Source organism: Patiria miniata, unplaced genomic scaffold (genome assembly GCF_015706575.1).
Source record: "Patiria miniata isolate m_02_andy unplaced genomic scaffold, ASM1570657v1 HiC_scaffold_7, whole genome shotgun sequence".
Taxonomy (NCBI): Eukaryota; Metazoa; Echinodermata; class Asteroidea; order Valvatida; family Asterinidae; genus Patiria; species Patiria miniata.
Genome location: NW_024037074.1, coordinates 44,427,353 through 44,449,558, shown reverse-complemented (window position 1 = coordinate 44,449,558; position 22,206 = coordinate 44,427,353). Strand labels below are relative to the sequence as shown.

General features: G+C 39.6%; 2 protein-coding genes across 2 annotated transcripts; both read left to right on the top strand.

Annotated features, from left to right (window-relative positions):
* The first annotated feature begins 11,942 nt into the window (after window positions 1-11,942).
* Window positions 11,943-17,611, top strand: LOC119744508. Its single transcript, XM_038220455.1, has 3 exons — window positions 11,943-12,347; window positions 15,691-15,937; window positions 16,442-17,611. Exons 1-3 carry the CDS (start codon window positions 12,041-12,043, stop codon window positions 16,455-16,457), a joined length of 570 nt encoding a protein of 189 aa, XP_038076383.1. The 5' UTR covers window positions 11,943-12,040; the 3' UTR covers window positions 16,458-17,611.
* A 969-nt stretch (window positions 17,612-18,580) lies between these two features.
* Window positions 18,581-21,336, top strand: LOC119744625. The gene has a single exon (XM_038220661.1). It carries the CDS (start codon window positions 19,350-19,352, stop codon window positions 20,490-20,492), a length of 1,143 nt encoding a protein of 380 aa, XP_038076589.1. The 5' UTR covers window positions 18,581-19,349; the 3' UTR covers window positions 20,493-21,336.
* Window positions 21,337-22,206: the final 870 nt, after the last annotated feature.

Sequence of the window (22,206 nt, the reverse complement as noted above, 5' to 3'; positions counted from 1 at the left end):
CACTGCACTAGTACATTCAAACCCAGATTTTGTATGGCAAAATAAGCAGCCTATGATTAAAAGAAATCCAACCAATTTCGCCATACAGAACATAATCCGTGTATTTTATTCGCTCACGACTTTGTAAACTCTAAACTATGACCCATTTCCTTTTGCAAAGCGTCGTTTGTGAGTATTATCAAGGGAGGATATCTCGGGCCTAAGGCGTGTCATCAGCAATGGTGCGCGATGCCAAACATATTAGTGAAGGTGATGGTGATGGATAACACTGGTCTGGTATACTTCGAACTGTGTTCTTTGAAGTATATGAAATTTGTGTAATTCAAACTGCGGATTGTACGCCGTAAAACCTTTTTTTCCTTCTTACTTTTGAACACATTATAAACGTTGGGGACGCAGTAGAAGGCATGGGCTTACATTTAAGTCGCATTCACAATGCAGTTATCCATGTACCAAAATAAATACTCAGACAGCCGGTTGAGCTTTTGCAGCTGCCTGTAAATGAAATTTGACTTTCAGGAAAACCTAATAACTTACATTCCGATTACATTATAAACGCCTCGGGAACGGTTCTGTTCAGGAATTCCACACATTGTGTTTAACTTACAAATGCTTTTGTTTTTACAGTGTTTAAATGTTGAATATTATGACATTCAGCTGGCATAATGAATCTGACTTATAACTGAGCTCAGGCGTTTTGCTGCGTCCATTCCCTTAAACGCGCAACAATGCACAAAAAGCGTTTATAATGTGTTCCAAAGTTAAACTCTTAGTTTTACAGTGTACGCCTACTTTGAAATGTGACTCTTGTTTTTAAATGAGGCAATTTATACCACTCGTTTGTCATTTTGACAAAACGTGTACTTCGATCACAAGTCCCCAATTAGATGCGCCACAGACGTGTAAATTACGTCGACATGACTGCATCTCAGAAGCAATGGTTGCATGTGCTTCTGGCGAATAGGAAGAACAGGGCCCGTACGTCAAACGGCAAGTCGAAATAAATTCAACGCGTTTGATTATGTCAGTTGAAGATGCTTTTGCATTTCTATTATCCGATGCAACAACAAAACCACGTTAAGCGACCATTACCTTTTCGGAAGACGTTTCTGTTTTGTTCGTTAGCGGTGAAACAGGACATCGATATAGACAGGCCTATATTAACCTCAGTGCACAAAATCTATAGCAATCTTAAATCTATATTATTTATAAACAAACCAACCACCCTTTGAGAAGGTTTTTGTTTGAATCAAACCGCCCTGCCCTCTTAACTTTATTTTCTTTTAATATTTACTTCAGGACTGGTTTTTCTAGTGGGCAAGCAGTTTGTTGCAGTTCATTATTGATATTACTCCAGTTATGTGTCCTCCATGTGCACCGTTAACGTGCACACAAAACACAGACGAAATCAACCTCAATGTACCTGTATATGATTACACGCAAACGCAGACTAAAAGTCTCGACTCATGGCTGTTACAAACAACACACGACTGATAAAATGAAATCCTGTTCTACCATGGTTGATACTTACGGCAAGACTAAATGCCACTCGGAAATCTTTGCATAATCGGCTTCACGATTCGGGACGATATCTTAAAAGCTAGAAAACTGTTTTTGAAGTCAAGAAAACATCTATATCTTTTCTTCCGTTGATGTTCAAATTAAAAAGTTGTCTATAGCCCTGTTGGCGACATGTTTTGGCTGTGGTTTTTTTCTTTTCATCACAAGTATTGTTTTATTTTAGCACTGGTTTACTAATTTACATTTCAACATTCTCTTGTGTATGATGAGAAAGTACCGCATGAATATCGTACCAAATTTCATTTCCCAACTGATTCCTCGTTGCTTCGGGATGTTGTAGTTTGGCACCCAGTCAGTTATCTTAAACACCAAAGTAAACTTTGTACACTTACCCAACTGTTGTATAGTAAGGTGTTAGTTCTCAGTCTGTTTTTTCCGTGTCCAGCACAGACGCAAGTTTTGTTTCGTTCCTTACACACGGATGTTTTTCCCTTCTACACAGTTGTCTGCAGTTGATTCTTTTATCTTGACTTATTGGAGATCCGACTATCACGCTCCTTCCCGACGCCGCTTGAATTGGGTTCAGATTAACGCGGCTTTTTCTGCCTCTGGTTTTTATGCGCGAGAGCACAGACCACCCCCTCCCCACGGTGATCGGTTAACCGGCGCAGATGACGCCAACTCGGCCGGCTGATGCGCAGATCAGCGCCCCCGTGCCCCCACGCAAGGCAAGGCCCTATGCAAGCCTCACGTGTCACAACAACCGCGCGATTTTCTCTTCTTTTTGTTTTTTTGTCGGCTGTGGCTCTCGCAATAATTTTTGTCACTTGCCTCTGGACATGCGTCATTAAGCTGTGGCATTCTGTGCACACACGATGCGCCTGGCTAAAAGAATCCGTAAGACCATCAGGAACGAGGGACGCATTAGCGCATTTCCTGGCTATTCTTTCGCTTTGGATAACAAAAAACACATCGTGCTATTGTGGAAAGCAGAATTTGTAACACGTTTTGCTATGATTTGGAAAAAAAACAAATTGTGAAATAAAATAGAAACCAAGAAGAAAAGCTTGTTCTTATGACATTGACCTGTGATTCCCGTATTATAACACGCTGGTCTCCACATTTTGGTATTAAATTTCGAAGAATTTTTTTTTCACGAAGTGCACATAAAAAAATGACTGAAAACATATATGATAGAATTGATAGCGTGCCCGGATTGTTGTAAAGGTGTGGTCAGGATTACGACAAGCGCTGAAAACATCTACCGGTATTCATTGTGCACACCAGTTTTCACTCAAAATGAATATTCAAGTTTCAAGTAAATAGGTCTGGGAACTAGACAAGGCAATGTAAGAATCCCGCTTGCGCTCACCTATATAGCCATAATCAAGCATTCAATACCCAGTCTTTGTAAGCACTTAGTCTCTCACAATTCATTGTGTACTTGAAATAATCATTTCGGCAAAGGACCATAGGCGTAGCCAGCGGGGGGTGGGGGATGGTAAGGGGTATTTAACAACCCCCCAATATTTCGTAAAGACTGCCTTTTTCCATTCAAATGCCTTTTTTTCAACGGCTTACCCCCCCCCCAATAATTCGTAGAGAGTGCCCTTTTTTGTCTTGTTCCAGCAAATCTGAAATGAGTTTCCCGGTTATTGTTTTAAAGGAATTTCACACATTATTGCACGCGTTTTTAGACGAATGTCATGTTTTTAAGGGAATTAATGCCGAACAATTATCACATGTTTTTCAAAGAATTGCACATGTTATAACATCTTTTTAAAAGAATTTCACTCATAATTACATGTTTTTAAAGGAATGTCACATGATCACATATTTTTTAAAAGAATGTCACACATTATCACACGAATGTCACACATTATCACACGAATGTCACACATTATCACACGTTTTGAAAGGAATGTCACGTATTATTACGTGTTTTTGAAAGGATGTCACACATTAGGCCCAATTACATTTTGAAAGGAAAGTCATACATAAACATACATCGAGGGACTGTGCGGTAGGCCTGCATTTAAGTTGCTATTATATCGGCTAAACCAACACAAGGACTAACCACTTTCCAACATTTACGAACGAAATACAAAAAACTATAAAATGCATAGTGTGTTTTTCCAATCATCATACTGGTTGGAAGCGTGCCTTCATTTCAAGATTTCTCCGGATTAATTTGCCGCTTGTATTTTATTCATGTTATTCGTTGGAGCAAATTCTAAGTGCAGATACTATGGACTTGACTTGAAGACGCTGAGTGCAACACGACCGTAATGGGTGAATGGCCGTGGAATTGAAATGTATCACAGCGACCACCTCAAGAGAAACTTCATGAAATAAATTTTACACTGTATGGTGAATATTTGTAGCAAATTTCCAATCCTCTGAAATGTACAGAAACAATGAGACAACCCGTTTTTGTATATTGTATTATTATTTTTGAAAAGTGCACTATTTTAAATATTTAACATGTTTCATGCGTTGCTAACAACTGAGGGCGCTGTTGCTGTGATGTCACTTTAGGAAAACACTCTTCGGATTAGAGTTTTTCTCTTGTCAACCCAAAAATTGTAAACCCCAAATTTTGCTTATCGAAAACATTTGGGCAGAACTTTTTCTCACAGTCGGAAGGTCATGTACTGAAACAACAATTGATCACTGAAAGCATGAGAAGTAACCAAAATTACAGTTTTGTGAGCGATCCAACCTGGAAAGGGTGCGAAAACCCTGAAATCTAAACTAATATTACATACACATTTATAAAAGAGTGGTTCGAACACTAGGCTGAGTCAAACAATTATAAACAGAGCATAAAACATGTTTTTACAAAGGATGTAATTTTCCAACACGGCAACATTTCACTGCATTGAGCAAGTCATCGACAATCTCTCAACTTGATCAATATAACCCTTAATCGCAATTTGAACCTACACCAATTTGTCCTAAACTTTTGGATGTACCATCAGGAAGTTTTTTAAGCTCGCACGAAGAATTTTGGAAAAAGTAAAGCAAAATGAAATGGAGATGATTTATGTCTTTCTGTCAACACTTTTTTCAATCATTTGCGTGTCGTCTAAACGCCTGTCATAAGGAGATAACCAAAACAATAATATTCCGATTAAATATTTTTTGGTGTAGTAAAATAAGAATCAAAAGGCTTCATCTCTATATTTCTTGATCTATTAATACACTTATTGGGCTTGCTATATATGGACTATGCTTTGCATAAGAGCCTTAACGACGCCCTCTTGTGGCAGAGTGAAAGGCTACATCTCCGATGCTTCCCAAAAAATGGCATTGGGTTTCGACTCGCTTTATCGTGTATTTATGAGAAGTTAAAAAGAACAAAAGCAATTCAAGCAGATTTTTTTCAAAATCTGCGATTGTTATAATTTCTGTAACGCAAATCAAAGCTATCACTCCATCCGATCTGATAATAAATGTAATCAATTATTTGACCACGTTTGGAGGAATGTAAACCAACATAGTCAAAGAATACGCTGTGAGAGGCCAGAAGGTTTCAAAAGGATCCACATTTCCTTGTTTTTGTTTACTTGTAAGCTATATCATTTGCCACTCTTTGCAAGGTTTGCCATTTTCTGAGGCCCCTACTTTTTCGTAAAGATATGGAAACATTAAGTTGGCCCATGTATTCGTTTGGGTAATGAAGCCCCAATGTTAAGAAATACATGAAGTGCGGTCAAGGTTTGGCCTGACCAGACAAACGAGACGCCAAGCAGGTGTCTCTTAATTGGGAACAATCCAATCTTATCAATGTGAACTTTCTGGGCTCTGAAATGTTGGTAGAGGTGGCCATTGGAATAAAACAAACTAATATAGAGTACTCCATATATTTTATACACATCCGAAGACACTTGTGACGTCATAACTCTACTTCCGTCACCTTTTTTCAGATGATAATAGAGCCAAAATAGAACGCTGACTGTTTTAGGTAGAAACTCATTTACAATGTACTTTTCGTACCAGCAGTGCACTAAACCTCTTTAAAAATCCTGAAAGACCTCAACTGTACTGACACCAGTTTTTTTTTTTTCAACTTAGAAAAAGGGGAAAAGAAAATACGACCCACACAGAAGATGATATACACGCTGTTGGAGTTGTCTTTCACGTCCATGATTGGAAGAGCCTTGATTACTTGAACGTATAGAAAACACCTGCTTGGTAGCTTGCCATTTTTGACAGTTTCTGCATGATGCGCAATCTTCATCATGTGAAGCAGTTGGCCATTAGTCTCCTCGAATTGCATGCTTCCCTGGCTACATTTCGGATCCCAAACAAGAAGGAAGATGACTGTCTCGTTAATTAAGCTGTGGCTATGTTGCTGGAGTCGATCGCTTGTTTTATTTTTTTAAGTAGTCTTTTTTAGTATAGAGGGTGAAGAAAAAAAGTAATCCAAAATGTATGGGTTAGTACGTGAACGATATGGACTGTCAACGTGGTACCATCTGAAAGGATGGTTCATCAGATTTCCATTGATACCTTATTTACATCTCTTCAGTCACGAATAACCGAGTTTAAACCCTCTGTCTCCAAGTTTGTTGAATAAGTGATGAGTTCGGCTGCCCGAAGAATGCGTCGTCACAGCTGTGGACAGTGCATTAAAAGGGGTATGTTGGAGATGTTCCATGAAATGGTACATATTAATATTGTTCCCTGAATAATTAACCATTACATTGATTTTGTTTATCTATTTAAATTAACTATTCCATGTCACAATGCTTTCAAATATAGATTGTAATGGGATTAGCCAAAGCCTTGGCAAGGTGGGCTGATGCCCAAGCTATGTTTTGAGTACATTTTTTTGCATTGGGTAGTTATAATTTTAATTAATATGCAAATAGAATGTTTATTTTATATATGCTTAAACACCTTCAACATGTACTGTCTCCCCATGCAACACATAATCCAATGCGACGGCCCTTATTTTTGGACAGCTCAATTCGCCAATGATATCAGGAAAAAATTGGGGGGAAATGGGTTAGGGGCCTTTGTTTTAAAAATCAGTGCTGCTCGGTTACCTGTGGCTGCAGAGATGCAAATATGGTATCAATTGAAAGATAATGAACTAACCTTCAAGATGGAGCCATGGACTTTGACCCTCACCACCTTCTCATTCTTACACATTGTTTTCGGATGATTTTCTTTGATACATCATATTTATTCTCATTTTAATACCCTTGCTTTTAATGTCCTTGCTGTTAACGTATACAAACTTCCAAAACTACAATAAAACAGTATTCAGATTTGAGAAAAATTTGCACTTCAGCTATAGGTGCAGCTTTCTTTATTCAAATCTGAGTGCATTTACTTTAAGAGTTTAAGCACACAGCGTATTAGCTGGTAGTACAGTTTGATACAATGCCTACGTTTAAAATACCTTCGTGGCCATGATGACACGCTATTTGAATGTCAACCATTATCTCTTTATTTTAATGACAATTGGAACCAAACAATGCAAATAATTATTTCTATCCTGGACTGGACTCCATTTTGTTGTTGATGCCACTGGCATTTGGAAAGTGGTTTCACATCATTTTGTTTTGCGGGGGGAAAATATGATCCTGCGTCACTGAGTGTAGGCGAATGCGTCACGCGAAGAGAACGAGACGCCGTATTTCATGCACTTGTTGGTGTTCGTGCAACCACTACGCAGAAGATCACAAGGTCGCTGGAGTTGAACAAGGTGATAAATTCCCAGCCCCATCCCTTCATAATGACCATTGCTAGCGGGGCTATTGTTCTATAATATACCCCTCATCAAAAACTTTGGAGTTGGTGTTCTGCTCGTAAAACCAGTAGGCCGTGAATTTGATTTGAGGGTGTCGGGTTGAATTTTTCTCTTCTGGGCGGAATGTTGATTGGGAAAGAAAAACGAATGACTGTCTCATAAATTGATGGATGATGATGTGTGCGTGGTCTGATGAAGAATGCTTAGTCAGAGCTAGGGGGAATATTATGTGGCAAAGGCCTGCATGTTATTCCATTTTGATTCATCCATAATTCCGTCAAATTGCAGATAAAGTGTGGACTTCCCACGTGATGACATCAGCAATGTGTACCATTTAGGTCTCGTTTCCACCAGCCATTAACTCTAATGCGTAAGCGAGGTGCGCTGCGGCGAACGTCGTGAATTACACGCGTTCTCGCCTTTTGTCACGAAATGTCACGACGCCCTGAAATCGCGTGCAGCTTTTGTTTTTAAATTCGAGAATTGTGCGCGCTGTCGAGTGTCAGGCGCGACCGATTACCCCAGAAAAGGTGGACTTACCGTACAATGTAACCAGTTTGATTTTCTTTGGGGCGACCGTACCTAGGTGAATGCGACCAAGTTATGATTGTGTGGCCTAGATACTTAAAAGTTGGTAAATACGTGCTCTTCAAAATTTCGATATTTTTTTTGCGAACGAAATTGAAAGGAATATAATGTCCTGCAACAAATAAATTTGCTTGTTTGTTTTTGCAGGCATTTATACGGTTTTAAAAAGTGGTTTTAAATTCAGAACGAATTAGGAGCGTTCCGCTCTTAATTCAAAAGTTGAAATTAATTAATTGATTACTTTTCAAGGGCCGATTTTTTTCGTGCGATGTCTCATTGGAAAGCTCATAACTAATGTAATGCTAGAAAAATATTCAATTTAAGTTGAAAATCTGTTTTTCAAGGTGCCACACCCAAAAGCACATATACACCAACTTTAATTGGATTTTTGGTTAAATTATCTAGCGCTTTCAATCAAGCAGAATCAGTATTTGATGCGTTATGAAACAAATATCGACTGCTTTAACTCGTGGTGTGGTAACACTAGCCTCCCTCGGTGATCCGGGGAGTGTTCCATTGAATTCTCTCGGCTTCGCCTCGGGAAACAGAACGCTGCATGGATCACCACGGGAGGCTAGTCTTACCACACCACTCAAAGCAGTCAATATTTTGTCTGTTTTCCTTTTACATAGACCGGCATTTTGAACATTTTCTGGTATTTTTCTATGTTCTATAGTTTTCAACAGCTTTGACATTTGTACCATGTCTTGTGTAGGCCTGAGCCTGCAGAGTATAGGCCTATATCACATACAATAGGCTAAACCATCGTACCTGTTTTCAGTATAGAATTTAAAAGATAAGTGTGTCGTTGCCAAAGATAACAACAGTGGTACAGCCAAACGTCACCCCCAGCTGACCTTTGTAAATAAAAGTAATTGGAATTCATTCAAAATAACTATGTGGGTCTAGATTGAGGGGGTAGGGGATGTTATGAAACTAGTAAAGTGAGGCCCAAAACTGAAGTTTCTAAATATATTCTGAAATTGCCTTTGAATGCAGGAGAAGAAAGCATCTTAGATTTTAACATTTTACCAGGGCAAACCCCGGATCTCCTCCTAGCAAGACACGCCTCCACTCAACCCCCACCCCCACCTTCATATCAATCCCCCTAACGGAATACTAGATCCGCCCCTGCTATGCTTGTGATTAGGGTTATATAAAAAACTAACTGAAAAATCCACAGTGAATGGGAATCCAGTCGAAAACTAAAACGACCGTCGCAAGTGATTTGGGTGCGTGGGTGGCGCAGTGCGTAAAGCGCTCGCCTCCCACCGCCGTGGCCCGGGTGGGGTCCTGTGTGAGTAAGAGTTGTTCGTTGGGGGGTTTTCTCCGGTTTTCCTCCCTCCGCAAAAAAATCAACACTAACGATCTTGCTGTGCTCCGTGGTCAGACATGGGTCGTATGGCGGCTGCCTAAGGCACCTTTACAGGCCTTCGTCTTGACCACGTTATATCTGGCTCCTTCGCAATTCAAATTCTACTGCGAGTAAGCATGATAAGCTTCTCCATTATTTTTTTTTTAAAGTAGGCCTAAAAGTAATTTTGCGGTTACACCATGTAAAAAGATCTCTTTTGTTAGTATGTGAGCCTCTGTTTTCTTTTTCCTTTTTTGTAAAGATTTCGATTTCACGTTAGTGCTCAAGATCTTTACCATCCAGTCTGGGCTTTACTTTTTAAGAAGAGGTTTTTTTCCGGTCGAGTTCAACTGGAAACGGAAGAAGATGACAAAGCTTCCTTATAAACAAGTGAAATCGACACACACACCAATTGAAATTGAAAAAGTAATATTCGATAAAAGAGATCGTCACATTCAGATCATCAATTAAAATGTCACTGTGTATATTGTTTTGTATATGGACTTGAAATCCTTAACAAATTGGATGCCTTTGGTTATGGAAGTCTCGAAGTTCCGGGGTTAAAGAAGAATGTGTAGAATTCCATGGACAGCTAAAATGACGGAAACACTTCTTCCTAAATCACGTATATATATCAAAAGGAATGTGTTGTTCAGTTGATCGAACTTAACGCATTTCCTGTCGCCGTGTCAATCAGTCTCCCCAAGATTCCCCAATTATTCTGAAAAAGCATACACTACAACTCATCCTCTAGATGTTGAGCATGGCCGAGGTAGGCTTCTCCGGACTGTTGTTCCTAAACAATACCCTTCGTGTTTATGCCTTGGGGCATACAACCACCCCCCAGCGAGCGGGGCCCCGACCCCTAAGCATACTCGTTACTGCGTTCCTTTTCATTTCTTCATAATTGTTTGTCTCTGACGAAAGGTCAGTCTGAAGAAATTGAATGAAGTTGCAACAATATCGATAACTAAATTGAATGATGCCAACTGATTATTGTCTCTTGTTTTGTTTATTGCAGTGAGATAATCATGAAATGATATCACTGAATAAGATAATAAAACCATCTTTAGCAAGATGTAGATTGATATAGTAACATAATATCTGCACAACGTTTGGGCTGTATAGTGAGAGCGGAAAGTTATCTTCAAGGAAAAGCGGATATTATTTTCAATAACTTCAAAAAAAAAACTCAGAGCCTGATGTCCGAATTGGGGGGGGGGAACAGTGACGTTGGTAATATTTGTTTGTTCCTTGGTCAGGAGCCCAAAATAGGGTCGGTCGGAAATGAGTAGTGTATGGAATATCCCCTTTCACGGCAATGCGAGCAGATTCGGTAATTAATTATGTAAAACAAGACTGTGTCTTGACCTCGCGATTCTGACAATTCAGCAGCCGCGCCTTCTATATCGGGTCTTCGGTAACCCGTTGATTGTATTACAAAAAACATGGCAGCCAAATTGACCAACCAACAGCTAAGTCCACATTTTCTGATCGAAATGACGTCACAGTTTTTAATATCGACTCCAATTGGCTGGCGAGCGGGGTCGCATCATACAATTTACATGTTAAGATGCATCAGACGTTCGTCCATGGCTCTGCACACGTGAATGTGTGATCCTCAAACGGGCGATGAGAACCAAAATAATACAAAAAGGAATGCTCTTACAGGAAAAAATGCAGACCAGTCAATAAACTGCCATACACACCGATGATAAAAACACTCATGTCACATTCAAAAGTCGGGGGGGGGGGATAAGCTTGAGGTAGGAACATAATGACTCACGCCCGAAGTTGCGAGGTGAGGATGATTTAGTCAACAGAGAGTAAAGTGACATAGTGGGCAATATGAGAACCAAAATAATACAAAAAGGAATGCTCTTACAGGAGACCAGTCAATCTGAGTTTGTTCTGGTTTTTCGTTTGTTGATCTATTTGCGTGTTGCTCCTGGGCTGAAATGTATATCAACTGCACACTTGTCATTCCTGTCTTCATGTGTCTTTCATGTTCAGGCTGTTAACTATGCAGTTAACTTTCTGATATCTCGCATTGTATATGTGTATCTTTAAACCAATAAAAGTGTATGAAAATCTACTTTACACTTCAGCTTTAAGCTAAGAAACCTTTATGGATGTCATATACTAGTGATTGCAAACGGGAGAATATCATTTCATGTCAGTTCTTGTATGATTATTCAATTTTGAAGAAACTTAGTACATGTTGTATCTCATCCGAGAGTTATTTATTGTGTGGACAAATCCTTGATTATCAACCATGACCATAAATAAAAGATAATTTTAATTAAGCAAATGCTAGACAAATTCTACACGGTGAATGGTATTAATATGTAGTGGGCGAAGATTGATGTCGAATCTGTCGATTATTCCCTAGCATTATCTACCAGTTGGGTGCTTTAGACGTGTCTCATTGCCGATAAAACGGCGGGTGGTTGGTGTCGGGAGAGTGAGTGAGGTCTTACCTTGAATCAACAACTCCAACAGTTGATTTCCGGGGGTAAAAATCTGATTCATTATGATTATACACCCAGTACCGTCTGAGAGATAGCTTGCAATCATTTCATATACGGAGACATAGAAAGACAATCGCAGCCTGTTAATTAAATTAGGGCTGAGTCAAGAGACGAAACGGCCATGAAATGGCGGAGCGGAGTCTGGCTGAATACAGCGACGTGTCAACCTTTTGTCAGTGAGCGCTGCATGTACAATCTATATAAGCCAGAACCTGGTTAAATTTAATCAGTTTCCGGGAAATTTCGATGTCTGAGAGATATTGTGTTGTTTGAGGATGATATATGAATGAAAATTTCTCTGATAGAGCAGAACATTTGATTGCTATCACAAGGATGGAGGCACAGTTGAACTTCCGCCGCATCATCAGTGGAAGTTATTATCTTTGTTTGATGGCTGCTTTGAGCGTGCTGGTGGCGGATAACCACACGGAGGCCTTGCCAGCGGGCGCAAGGCGAGCAGCATGCCGTGGCCTACCGGCAGGCCTGCAGTCAGATACCGCTGACGAAGTCGTTGGAGTTACCGCCGAAGGACAGATTCATACGCAGCGTTTTGAGCTTAATAGCTACACGCCAGGACAACATGTTATTGGTGAGATTAGTAATAAAATTGTACACAGCACAGGACTTAATTGTTTTTTTCAAAACGGAAGGATGTTGTTTGTGGTTGGTTGCACTTTTTACTTAAGGTTAATTTTGAAAAGACTTCAAAGTAGCGTTTATTGTCCGTTGCATTTTGGTTTTCCAGTCACACACGTTGAATTATAAAAAAGGTTTGTAATCGTTTGCTTAATCCGAGGACAGGTACATTTATATTATTTTTGGTTTTATTTCGGCTGTAGGTCAAACATAAATGCAAAAAAAAAGATGTAAAAATGTTCACTGTTGGGTTATACTATTACGCAATGGCACTCAATATAAATGTAATATGTTTCCTCATTTTTCCGTGTTTCGGTTTTCCGAAATCATTATCCCTGATGACATGAATTAATTAGGATTGATTAGACGATATTTTTTACGAGATATTATTAAAGACATAATAAATGTTTTCCTTTCGTAAGACCGGCAAAGGCGCGCAAGCATGCTGTAGGGGTTAATGAAAAGTTGGAGATACCGATCTGCAAAGTGCCACAGTTCTCCGAATCCTTTCGGCCGCACCGCAGCGTTCATCTGCATTAAGATACCCCGAGATAAGGAAGGTTTAAGTTGTCTTCAAGTTTCTCGCAATTCAAGTTAAATGTCATCTGAATTATATTCAAGTTGCATTCCCCGTGCTAATGTTGATTTCATCTGGAAAAATACATTTGTTTTCTAATGTGCTATTTTCGAGCGGTACAAAACTTATTCACTTTGCATGAGACATCGACCGAAAAAAATCGGCCGATGTTTAGGTACTGAACTACTACTTTTAAAACAAATTTCGAATTATTGGCTGACGGGCAATAATTCCATTCTCGCGGGTTAGGCTGGTTCCCGCCCCACAATCAGTATCGATAATGTACGGACCGGGAGCCAGTCTTCTCGCAAGCGGATCTGTTTGTGCCAAAAACAAAACATTGTTTTCAGAGGGTGGCAGACGTCAAAGAAGGAGGAAAGTGAGGGTTTTTTTTGTTGCAATAAAACATACAAATTGAAAAAGTATTAAGGAATAAAAAAAAAAAAATTGTTGAAGAGCACGGGGAGCTCAGCTTGTTATCGCTCTTTCCGTTCATTTTCACTTTATCCGTTCTTGTTCGCTTTGTCCGTTCATTTCCGCATTTCGCCTTATCCGTTCATTTTCGCTTTATCAGTTCATTTTTTTTTATCCGTTCATTTTCTTTTTATCTGTTCATTTTTCGCTTTGTCCGTTCTTTTTCGCTTTATCCGTTCATTTTCGCTTTAACCGTTCATTTTCGGTTTATCCGTTTATTTTCACTTTATCCGTTTATTTTCTTTTTATCTGTTCATTTTTCGCTTTGTCCGTTCATTTTCGCTTTATCCGTTGATTTTCGGTTTATCCGTTGATTTTCGGGTTATCCGTTGATTTTCGGTTTATCCGTTGATTTTTGCATTATCCGTCCGTTTTCGTTTTATCCGTTTATTTATCATTATGTCTGTAGTTAAACAAAACATGCGCACATATTTTGAGGACTGGCTTTCGCCTTGTCAAAATTTGAGACTTATCGGTCAATTGCGATAAAAATTATTGAACTGTAAAAACCAAATATTGAACTGGGAAAAAATTGAACTGTAGCCTATATAGGACTATCAGTTTGCATTTATTTGGATCATGATAGGGCTTACTACTTCCCCTTGCGAAAAAAAAAAAAGCAAAACACTACCTGAAGATTTTACCTCAGCCAAAAAAAGTTGAAAAGAAAAAAATATCTGGGTTTTTTTTAAGGTTAAATATAGCTATGATACTGACGCTTTTGTTGAAGATGAGACCATCACATGTACTCATTAGGAAAGAAATTCACGTAAGCATAAAATCATACAGATTGCTACGGAGTTCAAGATACTCCCTCGAATGAGCAATAACAGTTGCCAGCGATGCTAAATAATTGGACAAACTGAACAGATAAATGTCAAGGATTCAAATGAACAGAACAACTCAAGGGTCTTATACAACTCGTTGTTTTAGACATGAATGCCACTACGATGGAGCAAAACTAAAGGGCAACGTTGAATTCTAATTGAGTCTGCTTCCGTCTGAAAGACGATTCGACAATGCCACCCGATGAAACACCGACAATTATGGTGCATTCTTAAGATCTTAAGGACAGAGGTTTGTCAAAGTATATAATATGTGGGCTTAAAATCATTTGGCTTTTGCGAGACGTGTGGTAAAAATAAAAGCTATATTCGTGGCGCTGACCTTGAACGTGGCCAATACACCATGAACGTCAAAATCCCGCACTCTACATACAACAAGCCATACGAACCAGTGTTCTTGTTGTTTTAAGTGAAGTTAGCCGTGACATGCACGTTTAGCGCGCGTGGTCCTTTCCTTCGCACGGAACATGGTTAGACAGTCTGCATTAGGCGGTAATGATGCGGGGCGCGCTGCGCTCGCTTCACCAGAAACCACAAGCGTTTTAAGCAATCGCAAAGAAAAAAATCATTTCAAAATTAAGCAAGAAAATCTGAATAAATTGTCCATAATCACAAATGACGTGGAGAAATCCGTCGTATTAGTGGATGACATTTGATTCCCATTATTATCGAATTAACAGACTGACATTCTTGAAACATGATATAAGCAGTATCGTCGTTGCCTGTGACTTGTACGTCAGGCTATCATTGAGTACAAATTCAGATCGTTTATCGGCAACGTAGATCGTTAATAGCCTACTCGGAAGGCTCACGGTTACACCCAAGCCAGTGATGTTGCAGCATTCAGGCGTGCGTGTGTTTGTGTCACTAATTGCTTCTCTCCACCCAGGCGTGAACAGGTGCCTATATGACTAGGAGTAGTTGCTGTTATGGATTAGCGGTTTGAAAATCAATGGCTGAAATGAAGTCTCTCTCTCTCTATTGCATTAAAAAACATTTTTTTTTCAAAGGTTCGAATTCTCGTCAATTTGATTTTTCTTTAAAAAAATATAATTGTCTACATGTTTGGTTATTAGTCGGATCTTGTTAATTTAAACAAAATAGGCTGTAGTAAAGTCCAAGACCGTAATGGACGTTTATGGTGATTGCCCGATACTGAGATGGATGTAAATGCTTGATGAGTATTGCTAATTAACGGTAAAACTGATCAGCACTCCAATTTTTTGCTGACATGAGAGCTCGTTAAATAGTTAAAGTGGAGATTTGGGCTCAACAATTTATAAAAAAACGTAAATAAACGCATAACCACAACCAATAATAAAACACGAACATGTATGACAGGTTGCCTCAGATTAAACTGGTAGTAAAAACCCTTCCTTTTAATTTCATTTTTTCTTCAGTTTCCGTTCTGGAAGATTCTCCGGACAAAGATGCACACAGCCGCCCATGGGTCAGGCAGTACGCCCTCCAGACTATCGGCGGTGTAACTGGTCAAACGTTCGGTCGATTCAAAGCGTTGACAGATGCCACAAAGCTCCACCACTGCGGAACATTGACCATACTCCGTGACGAGAATCAAGGAAACAACGGCGTTGCGTTTGCATGGCTTCCGCCGCACGAGGGCGATGTTCAACCCGTCACTATAATGTAGGTAGACTGCTTGAGGGCGATGTCACTGATTAGTGATCAGCAAAATGTGAATGAAATGTGTAGGGCCTATATCTTTGCTCAGGAAAATAATGTTATTCGAGAATGGCTTCACAAAAGCATTGTGTATCGTGTTTGCAAACATTGCGAAATGTTTTAGAACGAAGAGCAAGAAAAACTGTGCGGCACAGAAGAATGCAAACAAAATAGACCGGAATTTCAGTGCTGAGTGCAATATGCCTGTTTAATGCAGCTATGCCAGAATGTGCTTGCTGGATGCAGCAATATAAAAAAGGAGGGCGCTGCAGCAAAGGTTTTCTTTGCAGAGGGAGCTATTTGTGCTTCTTAAATAACAGCTCATCCTTAAGTTCAGGGATCTGAGATAATTCTTCAGCATAAATGGGCGTAAACATTAATTTGCATGTGAGCTTACCTACAACTCGACCTAAAGGTTTATATGTCTTTCTTCTTTTTTTTCCTCTCCTTTTCAACTTATGTTTGCAGTGTGGCCAAGGTGTAATTGCGTTAGACATGTCTGCCTATCAGAGAGAAATACAAGGTACCAAATCTACGGATTGTTTGTGTCGTATTCAGTGAGACAACATAATATGGCTGTAAATAACTTTACAAAATATTTGTATTTGGAAAAACACAGTTATTTATTTTTTGGAATGGTAACGTTGCTCTCCATCACAAAAAAAGGAAAATAGTGCAGTATTACATTAATTTCAGGTTTACTTTTTTTATAAGTTTAGGTCGAGTCTTCTCAGCTAATGAACTCATTGATTTTTTGTGAAATAAACTTTTTGTAGATGTATTGTGTTTTTACCGCCACTTTGGTGAAAAGTAACCACTTTGATAATCTTCCCAACTGTTAACCTTAAATGCATCTCCTTCCGGTTTATAATAACGTGACTGATTTTATACTTGAATAACGTGTTATGTTATACATATTACAGTTTTTCATTCATTGTAATTTTACTGCAGTTGTTACTGTTAGCTTTTCAACAAGTCCGCAGCGGATCGACTATACCGTCTAGAAAGTGAATAACATTGATGGTTCACATGCACACGCAGCATTCACTGTTTGCATGATCTGAGTGTACCAGCGTTAACGAGGCAACAATGACACCTTATGGTCACACTCAACTCAATATTTTTCTGCAACCAAGTATAGTCACTAACCTAGATAAATTTCAAAAATAAAAGACCTAAAGCACTGGGACACAAAATCGCTTCAACTTCCCCAATCACGCGATATCTTTCACACATGCACACATGTCTATTATTAACTCAAAGAACCTGCTTTTAAATTCTGTAAAAAAAAAAAAACATTATTAAGAGCAGGTATAAGTCACACAAAATAGACACAAATATCATAAATCGCAACAAGAATTTCTCGTCTGCTGCCGAGCTCCTCATCAGCCGGTCTGTTTGTTTGTTTGTTTATTTTTGGTATCCTGTTCCTGCTAGCCTTGTGTCTGTACAAATAATGAAGAATAAAAAGAACTAGATCTGTAAACTTTTCTCCATAGCACAATATTATGTACTTCTTATCTTTGAAATAACGAAATGATGAACAGTAGACGGTTATAAATAATTCTATATTTTGGTTTCTGCTTGTAAGACTGTTAATACGTGTTGGCAGTATTTTAAAATAAAGGTTGACGGTTATGCCTACTTGAGGTTTTGTCGTATGAATGAATTGGTATTGTGTTTTATTATATTAAATGAGTACAAATTCCAACCTAACCAACACTTCAACAATACACGCGAGGACGACGTTGTTTCAGTCTTCCTGAAATATTGACATCGTTTATCACTTCGGGATGTTAAAGTTTGACCAAGTTCTCTGTGTGTATTCGCGGTGGGAGGCAATTGGATGTACATTGAGCTGCTGGAAATGTGCCACTTGCCTGCCATTGTGCAAACAGGTGCACATTCATTAATTATTTGCCATCAAACATCAACAGTGTCGGCCGGCGACAGTAATACTGGCGACCAGGTTAAAGCTGCAGTGCGGCCGAACTCGTATTAAACATTTAACTGAAATCAAAGAACTATTTTTGGTAAAGCCAACAGCTATCTGAAAAGTCTGCTTTTGGGTTTTCATTTGGTTCCGACAACGGTCTATTTAATACATGTATAAGGTCCAATTTTTTCCCCCTGTAGCTGACATAATGATACTATAATTAGTAATCCCTCCCTTAATGCAGTCCTCAAAGAGTGATTATGAATAGATACCAAACTATTCCCAACAAATAAAAACACAAAATACTTGAAGATCATTCTTAATGATACGTGAATGGCAATTAATGTACCAAGCCGGAAACAGTGACGGGGAAAATGTCACGCTGAATTTAAAGACCCTAAATTTATATGGCGCATATTATTCCCCCCCCCCCCCCCATTTAGACCTATCATTTTCTCCGTTAAATAATTGCAAATGAAGTTGTAAGTTCGCTTATTAAAACATTTCCATTTTACACAGTACTCACTTTTTTGTTATCCGCAACAAAGCAATGGGTTGAATACTGCCCAACTTTTCCCACCAAATCCTTTAAAAAGCTCAGTTTCCTTCGCTTTAACCACCATTTGACCTTCGATCATTTGAAGTTTGCACGCCACTTGAAAACGGCATGCCATCGCCATTGAAATGCAATTTACTAAACTGATCATTTATACAAATATGCCTGGAAAAACAAGCATATTCGATTCTTGAGCGCAACAATAGGAGAAACGTTATCAGCACTCGTCAGACAGAGCAAACATTCAACTGGAAATCAGATTAACTGAAATCTTGCTTGGAGTCTAGATCATAAGTTAACACCCACTTCAGTGTGAAATCCGCATGTAGGCTGTTAGATGCGTCATTTTGGGCCAGAAGCTGCGTGGAAATAAAATATTGATTCCTTAGCGTATACACTTTGTCGTGGTAACCTTTCGACGCGTCCAACTTGGTGAAAACGTCAACCGTGCTGTGCTGTTGCTTAGAGCAGCTACATTGTACAGGGTAACCAGCGCTACCATTGATGAGCCATACCTCCATGAGTCGTTCTCGACACATCCCACATACGGACAGGGAATATACAATAGTGAGGATACCAGTCTTACAGCAGATGGAGACACCATTTGACCGAGCACTGGCTAACTGATATCGACGCAAAAATCCAAACAGTTATATTCACCGATGTATATTATTCTCCATACATCAACCGCTTAGAATGCATCAGTTGGTGCATGCAGAACGAATCTACCGGTGTTGTGGATTGGCGGTAGGCATTAGGCTGTAACATGCAGCTGCTAATAACTCAATAGAAATGATCATAAACAAACAGTGAGTTCAACACCTTGATGAGTGTTTGTATAGTGAAATTGCAGCAAATTTCAAAATCTGGATTCCATATTCTCCATGGATTCATCGCACAGCTCAGCAGCGCCTAGTGGACGGTATGGCGGTAACGTGATGAGTGCGAGTCGTAGGCGAAAGCAGACGAGGGAGTCTCACTTGCCTATCAGCTGTGTTGATTCCTCCCTGCAGGCCAGGGTAGTCATGGAACAGATCTGCCGTGAGAGAAGCCAAATATACCAGCAATCTGTCGTCCAGACGGTTCTAGGACAGCACGAGGGGCACAAAAAGTCCTCTGACGCCAAACCTAAACTGAAATTGCCAAACATTGATGACAAGAATCACGCACCATCCAGACAGCTCAATGCCGGCGGTGAGCGCGAGGAGCTTGCGAAGACGGAAACGCTTCCTCGCAACTCCAACATTGTCATCGAGCATTTCACAACTGCTTATGCAGAACCTTTACCACACGCAGCTAGAAGACCTGGAGGTAGTAACAGGATTTTTCAAAACTCTGTGCCTAGTTGCAGTTCGGCAAGTTCTTCTGCGGGGAGGGCATCGGCGGGAATGTCGCACCATCACGCCCAGCGTCGACCCAGAGCGGCTGTTTACAAAAACGGGGCCGTGTTGCGAGCCCAACCCACCACCGATCGCAGTCCCAACGACGCTTTAACCAGACTGGAGGAGTATAAAACCAACCCAAGGCGTCGTGAGGTTCGACGGAGATACACGCCGGATACCGTGGTGCCGAGACGAGCTCGGTCTCAGTCGAGCGGGCGGGGAATGACAAACCCACCCGCGCTTCAGACGAGGAAACGCCGTGGGTCAAATTTGGACGCCGGCCGAAGCCAGTCTGACCAGGACATACCCAGTGCCGAAGCTCGTCACAAAACACAGCCCAACCTTCAACATAAGACACGGCATATCTCCAAGTCACAGGACAGTTTGCATCAGCCGATGGACAGCCAAGACCCCGGACCCTCACAGACAAGTTTAGGTCCTAGCGACTGGCAACTAGCCCGGGAGAAATCATTTGAGATCACATTCCCTGGGTACGATACTCGGTTTGTCGACCTCCCAGACCCGAACACACTCATCGAGCAGGGGGAATTGAGTGATATCGACCGGCGAGTCCAATCTCAAATTCACGCTTCATCCGTTGAAAAATGTCGACGATGGTTGAACAAATGGGTCCTTACGACGTAACAAAAACTAAAAAAAAAACACCTGAAAAGCAGATAAATATAATATAATGCATCAGAATGAAATTGTATAACGAACTTATAAAACTGAAACTCCACAACTACGCTTTTGGGGGCTGAAAGAAAAAACAAATTTTATTTGGTAAAGATAAATATAGGCCTAAATGTGTGCAATTTGAAAATAAAAATCATATTAATGTGCAATTAATATTAAAGCTGCGTAAAGTAAAAACAACATTCATAGAAATCGATCAAGATATATTGTTCGTAAAACATTTTGTGTCTCTTGTCTAGATAAATGTTAAAAAGTAGGAGTATGTGTTTGATACTTAAGTACTCAAGGCGCTGGAAATTATATCAATTATTAAAGAAAGGTAAATAAAGTTTATGAGAAATATGAGGCCCATTATGTAGCACCTCATAATGGTTTACAAGGTGCTGATATTTCTTTAATGTGACTGTATCGGCCACATTGATATACAATATGTTTTTTTATGCTTTCACTTTCAGAGGTATTTATTGATCCTAACGTGCGAGGGAGATATTTTCCGATATTATTGATTCTGAGGTAACATATGAAATATCGTGCCCCTCAATAAATACGTCGAAGGTGAAAAGTCTTGGTCTTATATGTTTTCCCCAGAATTCCCGTTTCGTGACGGCAACATGTGAGCACTTGCTACGCTTTAATTCATGTGCATTGTGTTCATTTAGCTCATCGCAGAGAAAAATAAGTGTTGCTGCCTTGGACTTGAAAAAATAAACATCAATATTTTCATTTTGTCTGCGAGAGCGAAATCTAGTTTTGAAAGCATCAACCAAATTGATAGCAATATTCATAATGTGAATGTGGTTTCATTTGTTTAGTGTTTCTTTTGTCCGAGTTGTGTTGACCAAAATGAAACCCAAACGAGCTATTTAAAAATTCAAGTTCGAATCCAATCCTTCATTTTTCGATTTCGACTCCTCCAATAACCACAAATTGATATTGCGACCTCGGTGTTTCCCTTGGTTTAGTACTAACTGTTGTATGTTTCTGCGTGGATTTTAGTCCCGAAAGCCAGTCAGCGACAGCTTTACCATTACGTATGACTGTTTTATTGAGTTCCATTGTAGCTTCAACATGATTACACAAAAACCCTGAACTATTGAGTGTGTCCCTCAAGTGAAATCACAGCAACAGTGCCAACTTGTCAGGGAAAAGTATGGGTGTCTCATTTTTTTTTTAAAACAGAAACATTATTTTACCCAAAATAGTAAAAGTCACCTTTATTAATCACACTTAACCTCAAAAGTCGACTGCCCCTTGCAGTATTTTACGTTTCTAATGGAGCAGCATTTTTTCCACCTCAAGTATTTGTTTCTCTCTCCGATAACGAAAGGTGAGAGTTAAACGCATCCAGTGCTGAATTATTGATGCGTTGCATCTCCGACCAGCTGCATTTCACCATTGAGGGGAAGTGATCCAGCACGTCAATAATGCCCGTCGGTTTAGGATTGACGGCTTTAACAGCAAAACAAATAGATATTTCTATAGATTAAAAATGCTAACGGGACGTTTCCTCAAGCCTGGGGAGTATTGCAACATTGTTTTAATTTACTTCTTTGTAATAGATTTGGATAGGCTGTAGAAAATGCATATAAATGTCCATTGATTGTGAGGGCCCCGATTTAAAACAAGCATTCCGTCCATAATAATTCATTTGGTCTAAGCACTT

Coding starts and splice junctions, on each gene's coding strand:
- LOC119744508 (XM_038220455.1), top strand. CDS start 12,041: ATGAATGAAAATTTCTCTGATAGAGCAGAACATTTGATTGCTATCACA. Junction 12,348..15,690: donor GCCAGGACAACATGTTATTG/GTGAGATTAGTA, acceptor TTTTTTCTTCAG/TTTCCGTTCTGGAAGATTCT.
- LOC119744625 (XM_038220661.1), top strand. CDS start 19,350: ATGGATTCATCGCACAGCTCAGCAGCGCCTAGTGGACGGTATGGCGGT.